This window comes from Heptranchias perlo, chromosome 35 (genome assembly GCF_035084215.1).
Source record: "Heptranchias perlo isolate sHepPer1 chromosome 35, sHepPer1.hap1, whole genome shotgun sequence".
In the NCBI taxonomy this organism is placed as follows: domain Eukaryota; kingdom Metazoa; phylum Chordata; class Chondrichthyes; order Hexanchiformes; family Hexanchidae; genus Heptranchias; species Heptranchias perlo.
Window position 1 is genome coordinate 23,295,205 of NC_090359.1, and position 17,803 is coordinate 23,313,007.

At 49.8% G+C, this 17,803-nt stretch overlaps 1 protein-coding gene across 2 annotated transcripts in view; it reads right to left on the reverse strand.

The window, feature by feature from the left end:
- Positions 1 to 9,984, reverse strand: part of LOC137302453 (polyunsaturated fatty acid 5-lipoxygenase-like) — a 41,093-nt gene extending 31,109 nt beyond the window's left edge. For both annotated transcript variants that reach the window (XM_067972136.1, XM_067972135.1), the window contains exons 1-3: positions 9,733 to 9,984; positions 4,293 to 4,488; positions 890 to 971 (exon numbers count right to left, since the gene is read on the reverse strand). In XM_067972136.1, the coding sequence (XP_067828237.1) occupies positions 890 to 971; positions 4,293 to 4,488; positions 9,733 to 9,882 (428 nt within the window). In that variant the 5' untranslated portion in view covers positions 9,883 to 9,984. The remainder of the gene's footprint in view (positions 1 to 889; positions 972 to 4,292; positions 4,489 to 9,732) is intronic.
- Positions 9,985 to 17,803: the final 7,819 nt, after the last annotated feature.

A 17,803-nucleotide genomic window follows, 5' to 3' on the forward strand; every position in this document is an offset into this window, starting at 1 on the left:
CTGACATCTGCATCTTAGACACATTCCTGCAGGATCCACTGGCATAGGAAAGGGATCAGGAATGAGAAGCCCGACTGATTTTTTTTCCTACTCCCCTCCCTTAGCCTAGGGCACTGCAGCCAATTGTAGATCCCACCCTACCTCTGCCATGGGTGAGATCAGTTAACTCAGTCCAAAACACGGATCGAGGATGGGACTGTTCTGGTCTGGGTCACTCTTTATCACACCACAGAGTGCATTCCATCCACAATCCCATTGTGAACTGTTGACAAGTCTCAAATGGCCTTCTCTGATGTTGGGGGATGCTCTCAACCAGCGATCATGATCAGTGTTTGATTGTACTGCATCGCCATGGGGCAACTCCATATTCACAGGATTGATTAACCCATTCCCGGTTCATTTTTTTTTAAAATTGAGAAGCCCAGGTTAAGGGCCGGGACCCAGAGTGTAGGACACCATCAAAGTTGGAAAAAGTAGGACAGAAGGTGAGGTGGGTCAGGATGTCCTGGCTGGGTGACACCAAACTCGGGTCGAAGAAGCCTATTGATTGTAGAAGGAATGAGGGACTGATGGAGGGAAGGAATTCCACAGATTGGGGATCCTGAGGAAGAGCCAGGTGGACTAAGGGATGGAACTGCACCAAACGTTGCCTCATTTTTAGAGTCCGCATTTATATAGCGCCTTTAACGTCGTAAAGCATCACAAGGTGCTTCACAGGAGCGTTATCTGACAAAACTTGACACCGAGCCACATACGGAGATATTAGGACAATCCCCTTGGGCAATCACAATCCATAGCTTTGTCATGTGGTCACAAGGTCAGAAAGTTAGCCGGTAGATGGGTGACTCTGAGCCCCTCTGTAAATAAAGCTGAGATATCTGGGGATTACCTGTAGAGCTTCTGTCTCTCCTGCAGTTCTTCCTGTCGATGGGACTGAAATATAGGCAACTTGTCATCACAGACTCTCTTAGCTGCAAAGGAACATTCTGGTGTTAAATAGAGAATAAGAGATACATGGGAGTAACTGGGTGGAATCTAATCAAGGGGTTGGTTAGAAAACAAGGGCGTGTTACAGGCTGGAATATAACTGAGGGATGGATGGGATACCAGGGAGTAAGTTACAGGCTGGACTATAATTGAGGGGTTTGCTTGGGATACATAGGAGTGAGTTAGAGGCTGGAATCTAATCAAGTGGTTCAGATGGTTTATATGTAGAATAATGGTTATCCAGCAGTGATCTACAGGCTGGAATGTAATCCTGTTTTCAGATTGGAACCCTGGATGTCTTTTACCATCCCTAGACTTGAAATATTGCACCAATGTCAACTTGCTGAGATGGTAGTAATCTCACGTCTGAGTCAGAAGTTTGTGTGTTCAGGCCCCACTCCAGGCCTTCAGCATATCATGTAGGCTGACTCCCTAAGGGAGCGCAGCATTGTCAGAGGTGCTGCCCTTCTGGGTGAGATGTTAAAGTTTGTTTGCCTGCTCAGCTGGTTGTTAAAGATCCCACGGCACTATTTGGAGAGGGGAATTCTCCCGGTGTCTTGGCCAACATTCTTCAACCACCAACACTCAAAACAGGTTACCTGATCATTTATCTCATTGCTGTTTGTGGGGTCTTGCTGTGTGCAAACTGGCTATCATATTTGTCTACAAAACAATAGTAGCCATGATGTGGAGATGCCGGTGATGGACTGGGGTGTACAAATGTAAGGAATCTTACAACACCAGGTTATAGTCCAACAGTTTTGAAAATCACAAGCTTTCGGAGGCTTTCTCCTTCGTCAGGTGTGTGTGGGATTCCTTGAAAGTTACCGCATATATAGACAGAGAACAATGCCTGGTGATTACAGATAATCTTTCCAACTGCCCGTTATCAAGGCAATCAAAGGAATTGAAGGAATTAACCTGGTGTTGTAAGATTCCTTACATTTACAAAACAATAGTCACTGGAGTTCAAAGCAATTCATTTTATGTGACGCATCCTGTTTGACCTCGAGCTACGTTTCTGGCCCTATATTCTCTCCATCACAAAGACCACCTATTTCCACCTCCATAATATTGTCCACCTCTGCCCCTACCTCAATTCAACTCTCGTTGAAACCTTCATCTGTGCCAATGTCACCTCCAGACTCTAATACTCCAGTTCTCTCCTGGACGGCCTCCCATCATCCATCCTCCACCAACCAACTCATCCAAACCTCTGCTGCACGTATTCTATCCCACATCATGTTCTGCTCCCCCATGATGCCTGTCCTTGCTGACCTACATTGGCTCCTAGTCCCCCAACCTCCATTGGGCTTTCTATTTCTCTGACTCCAGCCTCTTGGGCATTCCACTCCTCCCTTTACCCCACCATTGGTGAAAGTTAAGAACATAAGAAATAGGAGCAGGAGTAGGCCAAACGGCCACTCAAGCCTTGTCCGCCATTCAATAAGATCATGGCTCATCGTCTACCTCAACTCCACTTTCCCACCCTATCCCCATGTCCCTTGATTCCCTTAGTGTCCAAAAATCTATCGATCTCAGTCTTGAATATACTCAACAACTGAGCACTCACAACCCTCTGGGGCAGAGAATTCCAAAGATTCACAACGCTCAGAGTGAAGACATTTTTCCTCATCTTGGTCCTAAATGACCGACCCCTAGTTCTAGTAGTTCTAGACTCTTCATCCAGGGGAAACAGCCTCTCAGCATCTACCCTGTCAAGCTGAAAGTTCCTTCAGTTGCCTGGACCCCACGGTCTGGAATTCCCTCCCTAAACTCCTCTGTCTCCCCACCTCCTTCTCCTCCTTCATAACCCATCTTAAAACCCACCTCTTTGTCCAAGCTTTTGGTAACACTTGATAATTTCTTCTCTGCTGAGTTACCAATGCTGCAGCATAGAGTTGAAATGTGTGAAAGTGGACGCAGATATAGTCATTGCTAGAATTAAAGCTCTTAAAGCTGATTGGGCTGATGGTATTCACCCTAGGATGCTTAAAGAAATGGGGGCTATGTTATACAAGCCACTGGCTCATATATTTAGTTGCTCACTTAGGTCTGGGATTGTACCCATGTGGTTTTTCCTAATTTGTTCTAAGCATTTTTACCTCTTTTTTTGCCTCTCCCAGGAGATTGCATGGCTGCACAGTGGGGTGGGGTGGGATGGAATGGATTTAATGTTGTGAGCAGGTTGCACCATGTGTGACGGGACAGGCTTGAAGGACCAGCCGGTCTTTTCCTATCCTTTTTTGTACGTTCTTATGTATCCCTCAATTCCACCTACCCACCTTCTCACCTTATCACACAATCCTACCTACTCACCTTCTCCACACATTCTTCAATCCAACCTACCCACCTTCTCACTATATTCCTCAATCCTACCATCTCATCTCATCCCTCAACCCCTTCTACCCACCTTTTTAACCTTATCTCTCAATCCCACCCACCCACCTTCTCACTATATCCCTCCACCCCACCTACCCACCTTCTCACCATATCCCTCAACCCCACCTTCTCACCTTATCCATTAACCCCACCCACCCACCTTCTCATCATATCCCTCTTCCCCACCTACCCACCTTCTCAACATATCCCTCAATTCCACCTACCCACTGTCCCAACAGACCCCTCAATTCCACCCACTCACCTTCTCACCATATCCCTCAATTCCACCCACTCACCTTCTCACCTTATTCCTCAATCCCACCTACCCATCGTCCCAACAGATCCCTAAACCCCACCTACCCACCTTCTCAACATATCCCTCAACCCCACCTACCCACTGTCCCAACAGACCCCTCAATTCCACCCACTCACCTTCTCACCATATCCCTCAATTCCACCCACTCACCTTCTCACCTTATTCCTCAATCCCACCTACCCATCGTCCCAACAGATCCCTAAACCCCACCTACCCACCTTCTCAACATATCCTTCAACCCCACCTACCCACCTTCTCAACATATCCTTCAACCCCACCTACCCACTGTCCCAACAGATCCCTCAATTCCACCCACCCACCTTCTCAACATATCCTTTAATTCCACCTACCCACCTTTCACCATATCCTTCAATCCCTTCTGAGAAATACATCTAATTGCCTTTTTAAACCCTTTACATTGTCTGATTTAATGCCCTTCCCTGGTAACTCTATTCTCCAGATGAAAAGTTTTCCTCCTTACCTCCCTTCCCACTCATAACTAGTGGATATAGTACGTGTCCTCTGGGATTTGAAATCTTTCGCCATTTGCCTGCATCTCCTTTACCAACCTTGCCCCTCGTAATGATCCTTGACTTTAACATCTCACCTGTTCCTTCCCGGAGGCGTATGGTGCAGTCGTCGAGCCACCTGTAACAGGGGAAGTGGAATGTTTGCCCTGAGGGGGTCTCCACCGTCACTGAGTTGCAGAACCAGTAGTCTGGTACCAAGAATCGAGTCACTTTCAGCTCCACAAAGCAAATGGTCCCAAGGTCCTTGTCACTGGTGATGTCATACTGATCAAACTGGAAATTAAATTAGGCCAGGGGTTAGAATGTAACATTTAAAGCAAGGAGGGTAAAAGGGAAGTGAGTACATGCAGAATAAAAAGGAATCAATCATTGATTCCTGTCTAATAGTACACGGCTATTGTTTGTCTATCAACTCCTGTATATGTTCAGTACACATCGAGTAAAAGGGAACAATTCATTCCCATCTAGTTGCGTGTGTACGTGTCACATATACTCATCAAGATGAAGGATATTCATACTGGGGACTACAACATAGAATCATAAAGCACAGAATGAGGCCATTCGACCCATCATGCCTGTGCCGGCTCTTCGAAAGAGCTGTTCAATTAGTTCCTCTCTCCTGCTCTTTCCCCCTGCAAATTTTTCCCCTTCAAGTATTTATCCAATTCCCTTTTGAAAGTTACTATTGAATCTGCTTCCACCGCCCTTTCAGGCAGTGCATTCCAGATCGTAACAAGTCGCTGCGTAAAAAAAAATTCTTATTCCCCCCCGGTTCTTTTTCTGATTATCTTAAATCTGTGTCCTCTGGTTACCGACCCTCCTGCCACTGGAAACAGTTTCTCCCTCTCTACTCTTATCAAAACCCCTCATAATTTTGAACACCTCTATCAAATCTCCCCTTGACATGTTTCAACTTTGGGCACCCAGTCTCGGCATCGTACTCCCAGATCAGATAGGGCACAGCCCCGCCTATCAAGCTTTCTACTCTTCTGTAGCAAGTAACTCACCCTCTACTGCACCAGTGTGCTGGTTCTCTGCTGTTCACACTCGCCATTCATGTGGCATTTGTATGTGAGGTTGCCAATTGATGCAGATCTAGGGGCAGTTTTGTGCTGTGGCCCGATGCCTATTAGACACTAGATTGAGGCTGCCCAAATTTTTTATTTTGCAGAGGGCTTTTAGAGCAAGCAAGCATTCCATCAGCCAATTTGCACACAGCAGGATCCCACAAATAGCAACGTGATATTGACCAGTTTTTAGTGACGTTGGTCGAGGGATAAATATTGGCAGGGAGAACTCCCCTGCTCTTCTTCAAATGGGATGTTTTACGTCCACCTCAGTAGGCAGACGGGGCCTCGGTTTAACGTCTCATCCAAAAGACGGCACCTCCGACGGTGCACGTGCTGCACCGGAGTTTCAGCCTGGATTATGTGCTGGTGTCTCTGGAGTGGGGCTCGAACACCAGGACCTTCTACCCACTGAGCCACAGCTGACACCAGTTCAAAGCCGCGTCCGTCACACGGCTCACAGGGGCCGACTGGCTGCACCTTAGCCTGAGTTTGCTGCTGTCTCAGCGCTGGTGCAGCCACCCCGTATCACTTGCTATTCAGGGACCGAGCCACATCTTCTGGTAACTACAGGAAGAAGTGCCCAGGCAGCAGGACCTCAGTGTGCTGAGCTCTGTGTTGCGTCTTAGATGTCCACATTGGTGGTCTGCTGCCCAAATCCCGCAGCAATGTGAGCAAACATTGAAAAGACGGAGCTCGCTGGACCTCTCGTGTGAACAGAGATGAAAATATTCTCTCCTCAACTTTTCTATTTCTCCCCCTCCACCTTTGTGTCTCTTTCATTGTTTCTCACTTTCTTGATTTTGCTCTATCCTCTTTTCTCCCTCCCCCTGCTTCCAACTTCCTTTTTTATTCCGCTACTGGCTCGTCAAGATAAACCGCCTGAGGTATCACCTTGACATTGAGCATGGAAGAAGCCCATTAAAACCCTTGCTGTTTTTAGGGGCCCGGTGAAAGGCCGAGCCAGCAGAGAGGGAAGGTGATTGTAGCAGTGCAGAAAATACTGTCCTGTTTCTCTTCCCTGCCTTTGGGAGTTACCCTTCACACACCATGCTTGAAACGTAAGATTGTAAAGGACCAAAAGACTCTGTTGTATCCCACTGACCACGCTCTGAATTTTAAAAGTCCCATCCACTATCGCATCTCTCAGACCCTCAGTCACTTTCTCTGCCAAACATCTATCCAGTTCCCTGGCTCATGCTGAGGCGAGAGGATCAAGAAAATTCATTCATCTGTCAGCCCTGGCCCTTGCTGCCTTCCACTGGCTCCCCAGCGTCAACGCAACATTCATCTCCCCGTTTACAAATTCCTCCACAGCTTCATTCCACCCTCTACCCTGGACAGCCGTGCGTCCCCTCTCCCTCTGCCCTGCCTTCCCAGCCCTGCTCTCTGGGATCCTCTCCCTAATCCTCTCTTTGAGAAGCCTCCCTGGCCCAACCTGTCCAACTCTTCGCCCAATGCCTGTGCCGTGGCTGATTTACGCCCCCTCCAGGGGGCCGGGGACTTGCCCTCCTGGAACGCGTAAGGAGGCTCCCAGCGGGTGAATGCACAATTGGAAAATTCACCTTATTGTACATTTGGCAGCCAGGGAGCTTAACGGTGCGAAACACGACCAAAGGGGGTGATTTTAACCAAATCTTCCTGGCTGTCGGGATCAGGTCAGCCATCATTAGCTTCAGTGGGGAGTCTATCGGGCGGGGTGTAAAATGGGTAGCCCTCCCTATCCCGGGCTGGTTAGGTTAAAATTCATCTCAAAGTGGGTATGGGGTCCATCTCTAAAAGAAAGAACTTGCATTTATATAGCGCCTTTCACAACCTCTCAAAGTGCTTTACAGGCAATGAAGTATTTTTGAAGTGTCATCACTGTTGTAATGTAAGGAAATGTAGCAGCCAATTTACACACAGCAAGATCCCACAAACAGCAACGTGATAATGACCAGTTAATGTTTTTTAGTGATGTTGGTTGAGGGATAAATATTGACCAGGGCAACTCCTCTGCTCTTCTTCAAACTAGTGCCGTGGGATCTTTTACATCCACCTGAGAGGGCAGACGGAACCTCAGTTTAACGTCTCATCCGAAAGTCGGTATCTTCGACAGTGTAGCACTCCCTCAGCACTGGCACTGGGCGTGTTGGCCTGGATTATGTTCAAGTCTCTGGAGTGGGACTTGAACCCACGACTCAGAGGCAAGAGTGCTACCCACTGAGCCCCGGCCAAAACCCTATAAATATACAAGTACACACACAGGGACAGTCGACTAACCTACACCCAAATGTACGAAATGGATGGGGCAAGAAAAGGCCCACAGAACCACCAAGCCTGAAGCATCATGATTAGGCACCCATTCCCACCAGCACGTACACCCAGCTGCCCCAACGTCAGTCATGTAATCTCCCAGGAGAGCCAAAAAAAACCCCAGGAAAGTAAACCAAAGGCCGATCAGGGGAAAAAAAACCTGGGACATTGCACTTGGTATTTTATAAGGTGCAAACATCTTCCCAATCAGGAACTGGTCCAACACTCCCTTGAAGGCACGTAGAGAGTCTGTACTCACCACATGAGCTGGTAACTTGTTCCATTGGTGTACCGTCCCCTGGGAGAAGAAGAACTGTCTAAACATCTAGCCTAGCCCTACCCTTACGTAGCTTACATGCATGACCCAGAAACAGCTGGGATGAAACGACTGGTTGGCTTAATAGCAGGAATCACAGTTGTCTGAAATAGGTGCGTCAGATGTCACCTGGGCTGGCAGCTGAAGGGATTCGCAAAATTTCACATGTCCCCCCCCCCGCCGAAGATTTATTAAAGAAACCCTGGTGTGACTGTGTTTTAAAAAATCCAGGGTCTTTCAAAATGGCTGTGGTCAGACACATGGCCAAAGGCCTGCAGCATTTGAAATTGGATTCTCTGACAGCTTGGCAGGCTCCGTGTTTCAGACAGGGATCTTTGAACAATGCAGTTGCATTTACGCCCTGAGGCAAGCCATCAACGTTGCCGGTCTACACATCAAAATTCGAGCAGGAGTAATCCCAGGACTAAAGGTAGCCCATTAAGGAACATTCGGAACAATGGAAAGCAGTTATGGGACAGATCAGTACAGGTACCGGCCATTAATGTAAATGGGCCAAGATCGGGACCCCCTTCTGTCTCACGTTTTCACGCCCAAATCGGACATTGGAGCAAACTGATGAGGCGCAAAATTAACCCATTACCGGGAGGGTATAACTGGGGGCATCCCAGAACTCTCTCTCTCTTTCTCTCTTCGCCTCAGTCCGGTGTCCTGCTTGCCTGCTAGCAACCAAGAAGGAAGGCCGTCCAGTAAACATCGCAACCACATGTCGAAGGCAGCAGCAGGACACAGGGGCCAGGCCTTTTCATCTGTTTCACGGTGAGCATTATTTTTTTTTTCTGGCCGCCACAAGACAACCTAGCGAGGTGTAAGGGTGGGAGTTAAAGGGGTATTGCTAAAATTGTGATTTTAGAATTTTCCCTCGATGTGTCCGTTTCTTCCACCCCGTTAAGTGTAAGACTGTATTGCATCCATAGCGATTCCTTTTATCTTCTGTATAATACTGTTTACCTTGTAGTTTTAGTTTTCTTATTAATAAACATTGGTTTTCCTTGCACCAATCCACTGGTCTGTTCGCCTGTCCTTATTGCTGCTCGATAAGTCCTGAGCTCAGAATCAGGAAGGGGAAAGCGATTTGAAACTGCACAGCGGGCAGGGCAGCTCAGGTTAACATAACTGGCTGACCTACAATGAGCCCCGGAAACAAAACCCCTTACACAGCCCGATCTGTTTTAAGGTTCCTCATTCTGACTTAGATGGAGTTCTCGTTTATTTTAATATTAATCATTTTACTGTTAACAGCATAACTCATTGCTCTTAGTTGGGCTTCCTCTTCTGGAGTAAAGACTAATACAAAGTACTCAATTAACATCTCTGTCATACCCTAAGAGTCCCTTCTAATCTGTCCTAGAGAATCATTCAATGGCCCCATACAGTCTTCGATAGTCCTCTGATTCTTGATGTCGGTGGATCACCATCACCTCCAAGTTCCCCTCCAAGCAACACACCATCCCGACTCGGACATATATCGGCCGTTCCCTCCCTGTCGCTGGGTCCAAATCCTGGAATTCCCTTCCCAACAGCACTGTGGGTGCTCTATCACCCCAAGGACGGCAGTATTTCAAGGAGAAGGCTCACCACCACCACCTTCTCAGGGCAACTAGGGATGGGCGATAAATGCCAACCTTGCCCAGTGTCACCCACATCTCGAGAAGAAATTAAAAAAAAACCTACTGCTTCCTGAGCGGGTCTTGTCCCTTCAGCTAGGCTTCTGAACAAAAAAGTAATTGCAGTCTATAAAGAAAGACTTGCATTCATATAGCGCCTTTCACGACCTCAGGACATCTAAAAATGGGCAGTTTTCATACGGTTTATACTCACAGCTCCCCTTTGCAGGTTTTGGTGTAGCCATTTGGACAAGTTAATCTTGCAGCGCTCCCCACACTCTCCTACCAGGGTACAGCTCACGTAACTAGTCGTTCCTGCGTACTCAGCTGTTCCGGTAGAGATGGTAACTTTGTAGGTGAACATGCCCACAGTTTGGCAACAAAACGAGAATTTATTTGCTGTTTTGGCCACCTCTATCTGTGCACAGAGTGTAAGAAACAGCCCGCTCACAGATGCTAGGATGGTTCTACTAGTGCTACGGAAGTGTTGGATAGCACCCGAAGCTGGGCAGACAAAAATAACCTTTATCTGCATCAGCCAGCTCCCTTACTTTGTAAACTGTCTTTCAGCTTCTGGGAAATAGGCCCAGACTGGTGCAATGAAAAAACTCTCTCTCCCTCTTTGCTCTCTCTCTCTTTCTCTCTCTCTCCCTCCTACTAAACACTGGTTAGGCCACAGCTGGAGTACTGTGTGCAGTTCTGGTCGCCACACTACAGGAAGGATGTGATCGCTTTGGAGAGGGTGCAGAGGAGATTCACCAGGATGTTACCAGGGCTGGAGCGCTTCAGCTATGAAGAGAGACTGGGAAGATTGGGTTTGTTTTCCTTGGAGCAGAGGAGGCTGAGGGGGGACATGATTGAGGTGTACAAAATTATGAGGGGCACAGATAGGATGGATACTAAGGAGCTTTTTCCCTTCATTGAGGGTTCTATAACAAGGGGACATAGATTCAAGGTAAAAGGCGGGAGGTTTAGAGGGGATTTGAGAAAGAACTTTTTCACCCAGAGGGTGGTTGGAGTCTGGAACTCACTGTCTGAAAGGGTTGTGGAGGCAGGAACCCTCACAACATTCAAGAAGCATTTGGATGAGCACTTGAAATGCCATAGCATACAAGGCTACGGACCAAATGCTGGAATATGGGATTAGAGTAGACAGGGCTGATGGCCGGCGCGGACACGATGGGCCGAAGGGCCTCTATCCGTGCTGTATAACTCTATGACTCTATGACTCTATGACTATGACTCTATGACTACTCTCCGTCTTTGATGTTTCCATGTGTCTTAAGCCAACTAAAGTATGACAGGAAGCAAGTGTGACACTTGCAGGAAACATGCGCCATAGGCAGGACTTTCAACACTCTCCCTTGGTGTCGTAGCTCCATTGTATCCTGTCCCGTTGTGTCTTCTGACACACTGCGAGCAATGCCACATGGTGGGGAGGTTGGGGTGGGGGGGTCTACTTTATAACCAATGGTGTGATATGTAGCTGGGAGACAGCGTGGCAGGTAGCCATGCCCTGGTGTCTGCACCAGGAGTCGGGCAGATCACAAAGCTCAGACGCAACCATGAGGGCTTCCTGGCCATTGTCCTCCTCGTAGGAAGCATCCGTCGGAGGATGCCTAAAGCAGAAACGAAGGCGGAAGATTCGACGACAACAACTTGCATTTATATAGAGCTGCAAAGACCGGGTGTCCCAGTGAACAAAGACAGGCCACGTTGGAGACACTCAGCAGGTCAGGCAGCATCCGCCGAGAATACACGAGTCAGTTAATGTTTCAAGTATCGACACGTCCTCAGAACTGCAAGATATTTCTTAAACAACATTTAAGAAATAGGACAAGGGAGAGGGGGAAGGGAGGAGAAAAACACAACGATCACAGGCGCGCGGACACACATGCGCGCGCACCCGCACGAGCGCACACACAGGCGCGCACACCCGAGCGCGCACACACAGGAAAATGTGCTTACACACACACACACACACACACACACATACACACGCACAGTAGAATGACCTAAAAAGTGCTAAGACGGGTATCAGGAAATGGTTAAATGGCAGAAGTGATCAGCGCAGGAGACATAAGGAGGCACAATGAGAGAAATCAAAGAAATAAAAGACACCGAGAGTAGAGAAGGGCTAAAGGGGGATCAGGAAGTAGAATGGGGTGCATGAAAACCCGGCAAAGTGGAGCAGGCTCCAGCTGGCCTGGGAAACCAAGGGAGCGCAGGCCACCCCACCACCAATAAAGTGTCCCGGTGGCGGGGGCGGGATGGTTGGGGGACCACACCCCCCGAACATCAAGCTGCTCGCCTGCCCTCCCCCCCAAAATTCCCCGAAAATGCGGGTAGACACCCATCCCACATTGCCAGCACCCACTGCCGGAGAGAAAGTGGGACTTGAAAGAGCCCGGTAGAAAGATGAGGTGCCATCCCTCGAACTTGCCTCGAGCTTCATTGGAACAGCGGGGAAGGCCGAGGACGGAGAGGTCAAGTTTCAGTTGCTGGCGGATCCAGGGCTTTAAGCTGAGAGGAGAAGTTCAAAAGCACAGGGACCGTCAGCAGGGATTGGCTCCCCTTACAACCCAATCCAAAGGGGTGCAACGGGTGAGAAGTGGGAGCAGATAGCAAGAGGGGAGAGAGCGAGTGAGGGAAGAGGGAGGGGAGTAGGCGGGGTAGAGGGAGAGGAGGAGATGGAGGATAGGGAGAGGAGAGAGAGGGACAGGAGAGAGATGGGGGGGGGGGGGCGGAGAGGAGAGGGAGAGGAGAGGATTGTCTATGGATTGTCCCTGCAGATTATCATCACCCTGGCTCAGCACTCACACCTGGAAAGGTGAACAAACTAACAGATGCAATCAGGCGTTGGGGAGGGAACAAAACAATATCGTGCTGTCACAGCGAGGAAGATAACGGGCAATAGAGTCCGCTGCCTGCCTGAAAGGAAGACAGCAAAAGTATGTAACAGGTCATCTTAAGGACGCAGTGGAAAATTATTAAAAGAAAGAAAGAGCTTGCATTTATATAGCGCCTACCACAACCTCAGGACGTCCCAAAGCACTTTACAGCCAACGAAGTACTTTCGAAGTGTTGTCACTGTTGTAACGCGGGCAAGCCCGGCAGCCGATTTGCGCACAGCAAGATCCCGCAAACAGCAATGGCAAGATCGTTTATTTAGGTGTCAATCGAGGGACAAATGTTGGCCAGGACAACTCCCCTTGCTCTTCTTCAAATCGAGCTGCGGGATCTTTTACGTCCCACCTGAGAGGGTGGACAGGGCCTCGGTTTAACATCTCATCCGAAAGACGGAACTCCCTCGGTACTGCACCGGGAGCGTCAGCCTGAATTATGTGGTAGGAGTCTCTGGAGTGGGGTTTGAACCCACAACCTTCTGACATCAAGTAGAGAGCATGCTACCCACTGAGTTACATCCGGCACTAAGGCCCCGATATTACCATGGAGACGGGTTGGCGTGGGTAACCCGCCCAGTTAAATACGTCCGTTCCCCACCCAATCGCGGGTAAATTGAAGCCACTTAACGTGGCTTCCCGTCGTCAACCTGCGCAGCGGGCGGACTGCGCACCCGCATCTGTCAGCTGGAGGAGCCCTGTTTAAAGGGGCACTCCTCCAATGACTGATCCTGCAGCGAACAACGACACAGCACCATGGAGCAGCCCAGGGGAAAGGCTGCCCCCAGGTTTAATGATGCCTCGCTCCAGGTCTTACTGGATGGGCTGAGGAGGAGGAGGGAGATCTTCTCTCCGGTGGACGGGAGGAAGTGACCTGCCTCTGCCCAAAGAAGGCCTGGCTCGAGGTGGCAGAGGAGGTCAGCAGCAGCAGCAACGTCTCCCGCACCTGGATCCAGTGCAGGAAACGTTTCAATGACCTAACTAGGTCAGCCAAAGTGAGTACACTTACTCATTCTCCTACACTCCGTCTTCCACATCATCGCCCCCACCCCACAACTCCTTCTGCACTGCCAACACTACTCTATCATCACTCCTCACACCCACTCAAACCTCATCCTCAACTTACCTGCACTTACTCACCTCCCCAGTACTCATCCCACCACTACCACTCAACCCAATCCTCATACAATGTCATGGCTCTGTCTTATACTCACCCTCTGATGCATCTCTTTTACGGTCAGCCTCACCCAAACCAATGCATTCATCGGTTGGCCACGTCACCATCCCTCACTCATGCCTCTCTACTTTCTCCCCTTATAGGAGAAGAGAGCCCAGAATGCACGGGAGAGGGTGAAGACCGGAGGGTGGCCACAACATCTGGTCGTCCTCACGGACTCGGAGCAGGAGGCTCTGGAACTAAGCCGCACCCTCGAGTGCCTGTCCGTCGGGGACGCCGAGACTGCCACCCGACAAACGGCTGGTGACAGAACTTTAACATTCAGCACTCACAATAGCAAATGATGTTAACATGCCTTGCCATCTTCAGCACCTCAACATCTGTCATCATGCTTAATATTGCCTTCTGTTCTCTTACAGGGCCTTCAGCGACTGCTGTGACGGCGGAGGGCGATTCCTCAGACGACCTGCCGGCCTCTGAGGGGACACCGTCACATCTAAGGGAGCCATCCACCAGCGCAGATACTCACACCTCGGTGGGTCTCCGTCCTCACTTAGTTGGGGTCGCACATGGTGAGTCACCACACACATGTGAGCATGAGCAGACACTGGTGGCAGGGGCAGCTGTGGAGAGTTCGCATCGGTGGGAGCACTCTTCTCCAGGCTCTGCTCAGCTGGACACAGATGCTGAACCCTGGGGGCCATCCTTTAAAAGGAGAATGATCGAGGGGCAGCAACGCATTTGTGAGGCGCAGAGGATGGAGGAGTCCAACTCCTGCACGAGTGGAATGGTGGCACAGGTACAGGAGGAGATCTCCGGGATACTGTCACAGGGACGTGAGGGCATCTCTGAGATAGTATCGTGGGTAAGTGCGGGAATGTCTGCGATGGAGGGAAGGCTAGCCTCCATCGAGCTTCAGGTATGGCTCACCAATGAGTCATTGAGGCCCTGACAACGGCCGTTCGGACTCAGGGTGAACAACTTTCTGCTGCCTTAAACAGGCAGGTAGATACTCTAGCACTGGCCTTACAAGGTTCGCACATGTCCTCCAAACTGTCGTCCAGCAGGATGGTAAGAGGTGATGTGGGCCAGGTCCAGGAGAGGGATGATGGCGAAAGGGGACATGGAAGTGGGGATGCCACTCAAAGCACTCCCACTTCTCGCCCGTTGCCCCCCTCACAACCAGTACCCACAATGCTGCCTCCTCTCCAGGTGGCTGAGTCTGCCCCTGCACAGGTGCAGGTGGAGCAGTCTTTGGAGGGGCCGTCACGGGCACCGAAACCCAGAGGGCGTCGGCCCAAAGCATCTAATCGGTCAGGGCATGAACAAGAGCAACCAGCCACTACCTCTGCTGCAGCCACAGGGGATGCACCACGTAGGAGTAGTCGAAAGCATAAAGCCAAGGTTTGGTGAGCACAAAGGGTGTTTGACGGTTTGTCATGTTTTTTATTTATATTTCATTTTTGTTCAACTCACATTAAATATTATTATTGTCACCACTACTGCCACGTCTTGGCCATTCTTGACTGGCTTGTGTAATAAGGCCCTTTCATGAGGTTCACCATGAACACCCACACTTGATGCCACCCATTGGGTCACCCTACAGTGGGTGTGTGTGTAGTTGCAGGACTATTTTGTGCAGGGGCCTATGGTGCAATACTGTGTTGCGGAGCTCCACGTGGCGGAGGTGGACGGCGTGCCTGGCGAGGTTGGTGATGTTGCTCGTCCTCGGATGAAGTGATGAATGCAGCCATGGTGCCCCCCCCCAATCTTGACGGTATGAGTTTGAGGGGGTCCGCAAAGTAGGTAAATGTGTTTGCACAGCAGAGTTTAGGGTATAAATTAATAATTTTGAGTGGAAAGACAAAACTTTGCCTGAAGTGACAAAGTGCAATAAATGAGGTATTCCCCCCAACTGTCAAAACAATCCTTTGCATCTCCCACTGGCTGCTGACTGAAACACGTCTGCTCCGACTGGGAGCGTTTCCCACAGCACGGGAAACACGCTGAGGATCCGCTCTGGGATTCCGCCATTTTAAGAGCCCCCAACGCACCTGCTCGGCCTTCCGAAAATCGGCCCCTGAGAAACAAAACACTGTGTAAATAGTAAGAGAGAGTTAAATTTTAAAAAAAGAAACTGCCCGCATTCCGGAACATTCTACAAATTAAGTGGGTTTCTTTACTTTGATTGGGAAACTTTTTTGCTTTGAAAGGTGCTAAATCTTGTAAGGTGAGACTGACTCTCTCTCTCTCTCTTTCTCTCTCTTTTTAAGGTAGCACTGGGTTTTAGGATTTTGCTTCCTACGGCTAACATTGTGACAGCACCAATTCCCTCTACAAGTGAGAAGGGTTGGCCTTAAGGGACTGGAACGCGATCCATTTCCTCCTGCTTGGGTGACCTTGGCTAGTGGAGGTGTGCAGCCGCCCTGCCAATAGTTCCGTCAGGCAGATGTCGTAAAGTTCAATATGGGGCCTAGCTTGGTGTAATTCTGTTCCTGCACTAAAGGATTTTAAAGAGAAGAGTCAACAAGAGAAGCTGCCACTCCTTTAGCACATCTTAAAGCAAAAGTTTCACAATCAAAGTAAAGAAACCATTTAATTTTTACGGCTCTCCCCCGGTGAGATAACTCGCGCTTTATATGGAGACCATTCACCACACGGTGTGGTTCAAGAAGGCCCAGCACCACCTTCTCAAGGGGCAACTCGGGGTGGGCAATAAATGCCGGCCTTGCCAGCGACGCCCGCATCCCGAGAAAGAATTTTTAAAAATCTAGATGGTGTGTGACTGGAGTAATGTGTAGGCCGGTGATGGCAGGCCACTTCCCTGGATTGACATAAGTGAACCAGCTGGATCTGCGGCTTTCACTCTCACATCTTTCTCGTGTCGGCCTGCAGATTTACTGAGTTCAGTCTCACAGTTTGCCGCGGGTGGGACTTGAACTGACAGCATCGCAGGCCCCCCCAAACCCGCCTTGGCCGCGGCCGCTGGTTTGAACTCGAGTAAACGCGCAGAGCCGGCCCCTGCCAGATTTCACTCCGGGCCTGTGCGTCAATGGCGGAGCCCGGCAGCCCTAATGGGACCTGCTCCCCGCTAGGTGGGGTGCTAAAAAAGGAGGCACTAACACACCAGAGGGAGTCACACTCCTGAAACAGGTTTGTTTCAAAGCAGCTCTACGGCCGCTCTGGAGCTAGCTGGACCTAGTCTGGGGAAAGTCCAAGCTATCTCTCTTCATGAAAGAAGGACTTACATTTATATTGCACCTTTCACGACCTCAGGACGTCCCCATGGCGCTTTACAGCCAATGAAGTACTTTTGAAGTGTAGTCACTTTGGTAATGTAGGGAGACACGGCAGCCAATGTGCGCACAGCAAGATCCCACAAACAGCAACATGGCAATGGCCAGATCATCTGTTTTAGTGATGTTGATTGGCCCAGGACACCGGGGAGAACTCCCCCGGCTCTTCTTCAAAATAGTGGCCGTGGGATCTTTTACATCCACCTGAGAGGGCAGACGGGACCTCGGTTTAACGTCTCAGACGGCCCCTCCGGCAGTGCAGCACTCCCTCAGTACTGGCACTGGAGTGTCAGCCTGGATTATGGGCTCAAGTCTCTGGAGTCATGGGCTATTGGATGGTGTATCAAGGGAGTCTTTGTGGGTTACTAGATGTGTAAAATGTACACGGTTTAAATCTCAGCCCCATTAATTCCCAGATGTCTCATGTTGCTGACACTAACAGATCTTGGGGTTCTGATTTAGGATTTACCCACTAATGATTGAACAACCCCTCTCCGAAACCTCCAGACATGAGATCCAAACAAGACAAAGCAATAAGAAAGAGATAGGAGGGCAAACGAGGGCCGAGTTCAGCTTCAGTGGCCTGACCGGTCGTGCTCGAGGCCGCACGAGGCCCACGGCTGCGGTTTGAATACCAGTTTGCTGTCTGTTTTTGGGCGGATGAGTTAACATGGCCCTCCCTCTTACACAGCTCCAGCTTGTGAGCCCAAGCCTAAGCCTGTGCTGCGGAAGTGGCCCTAATTGCAGTTCCGCGGAGTAAACTAGGTGGCGCACGTGCGCCCAAAGAACGGACGATGCTTGGTGTGAGGAGGCCGCCATCTGATATTTCTGCCCTCGTGGGGAGCCTGACCGGGCGTCTCGAAGGCCAGAAGGTTAATGCTGAGGTCCTCTGACTCTCCAACAACAGTG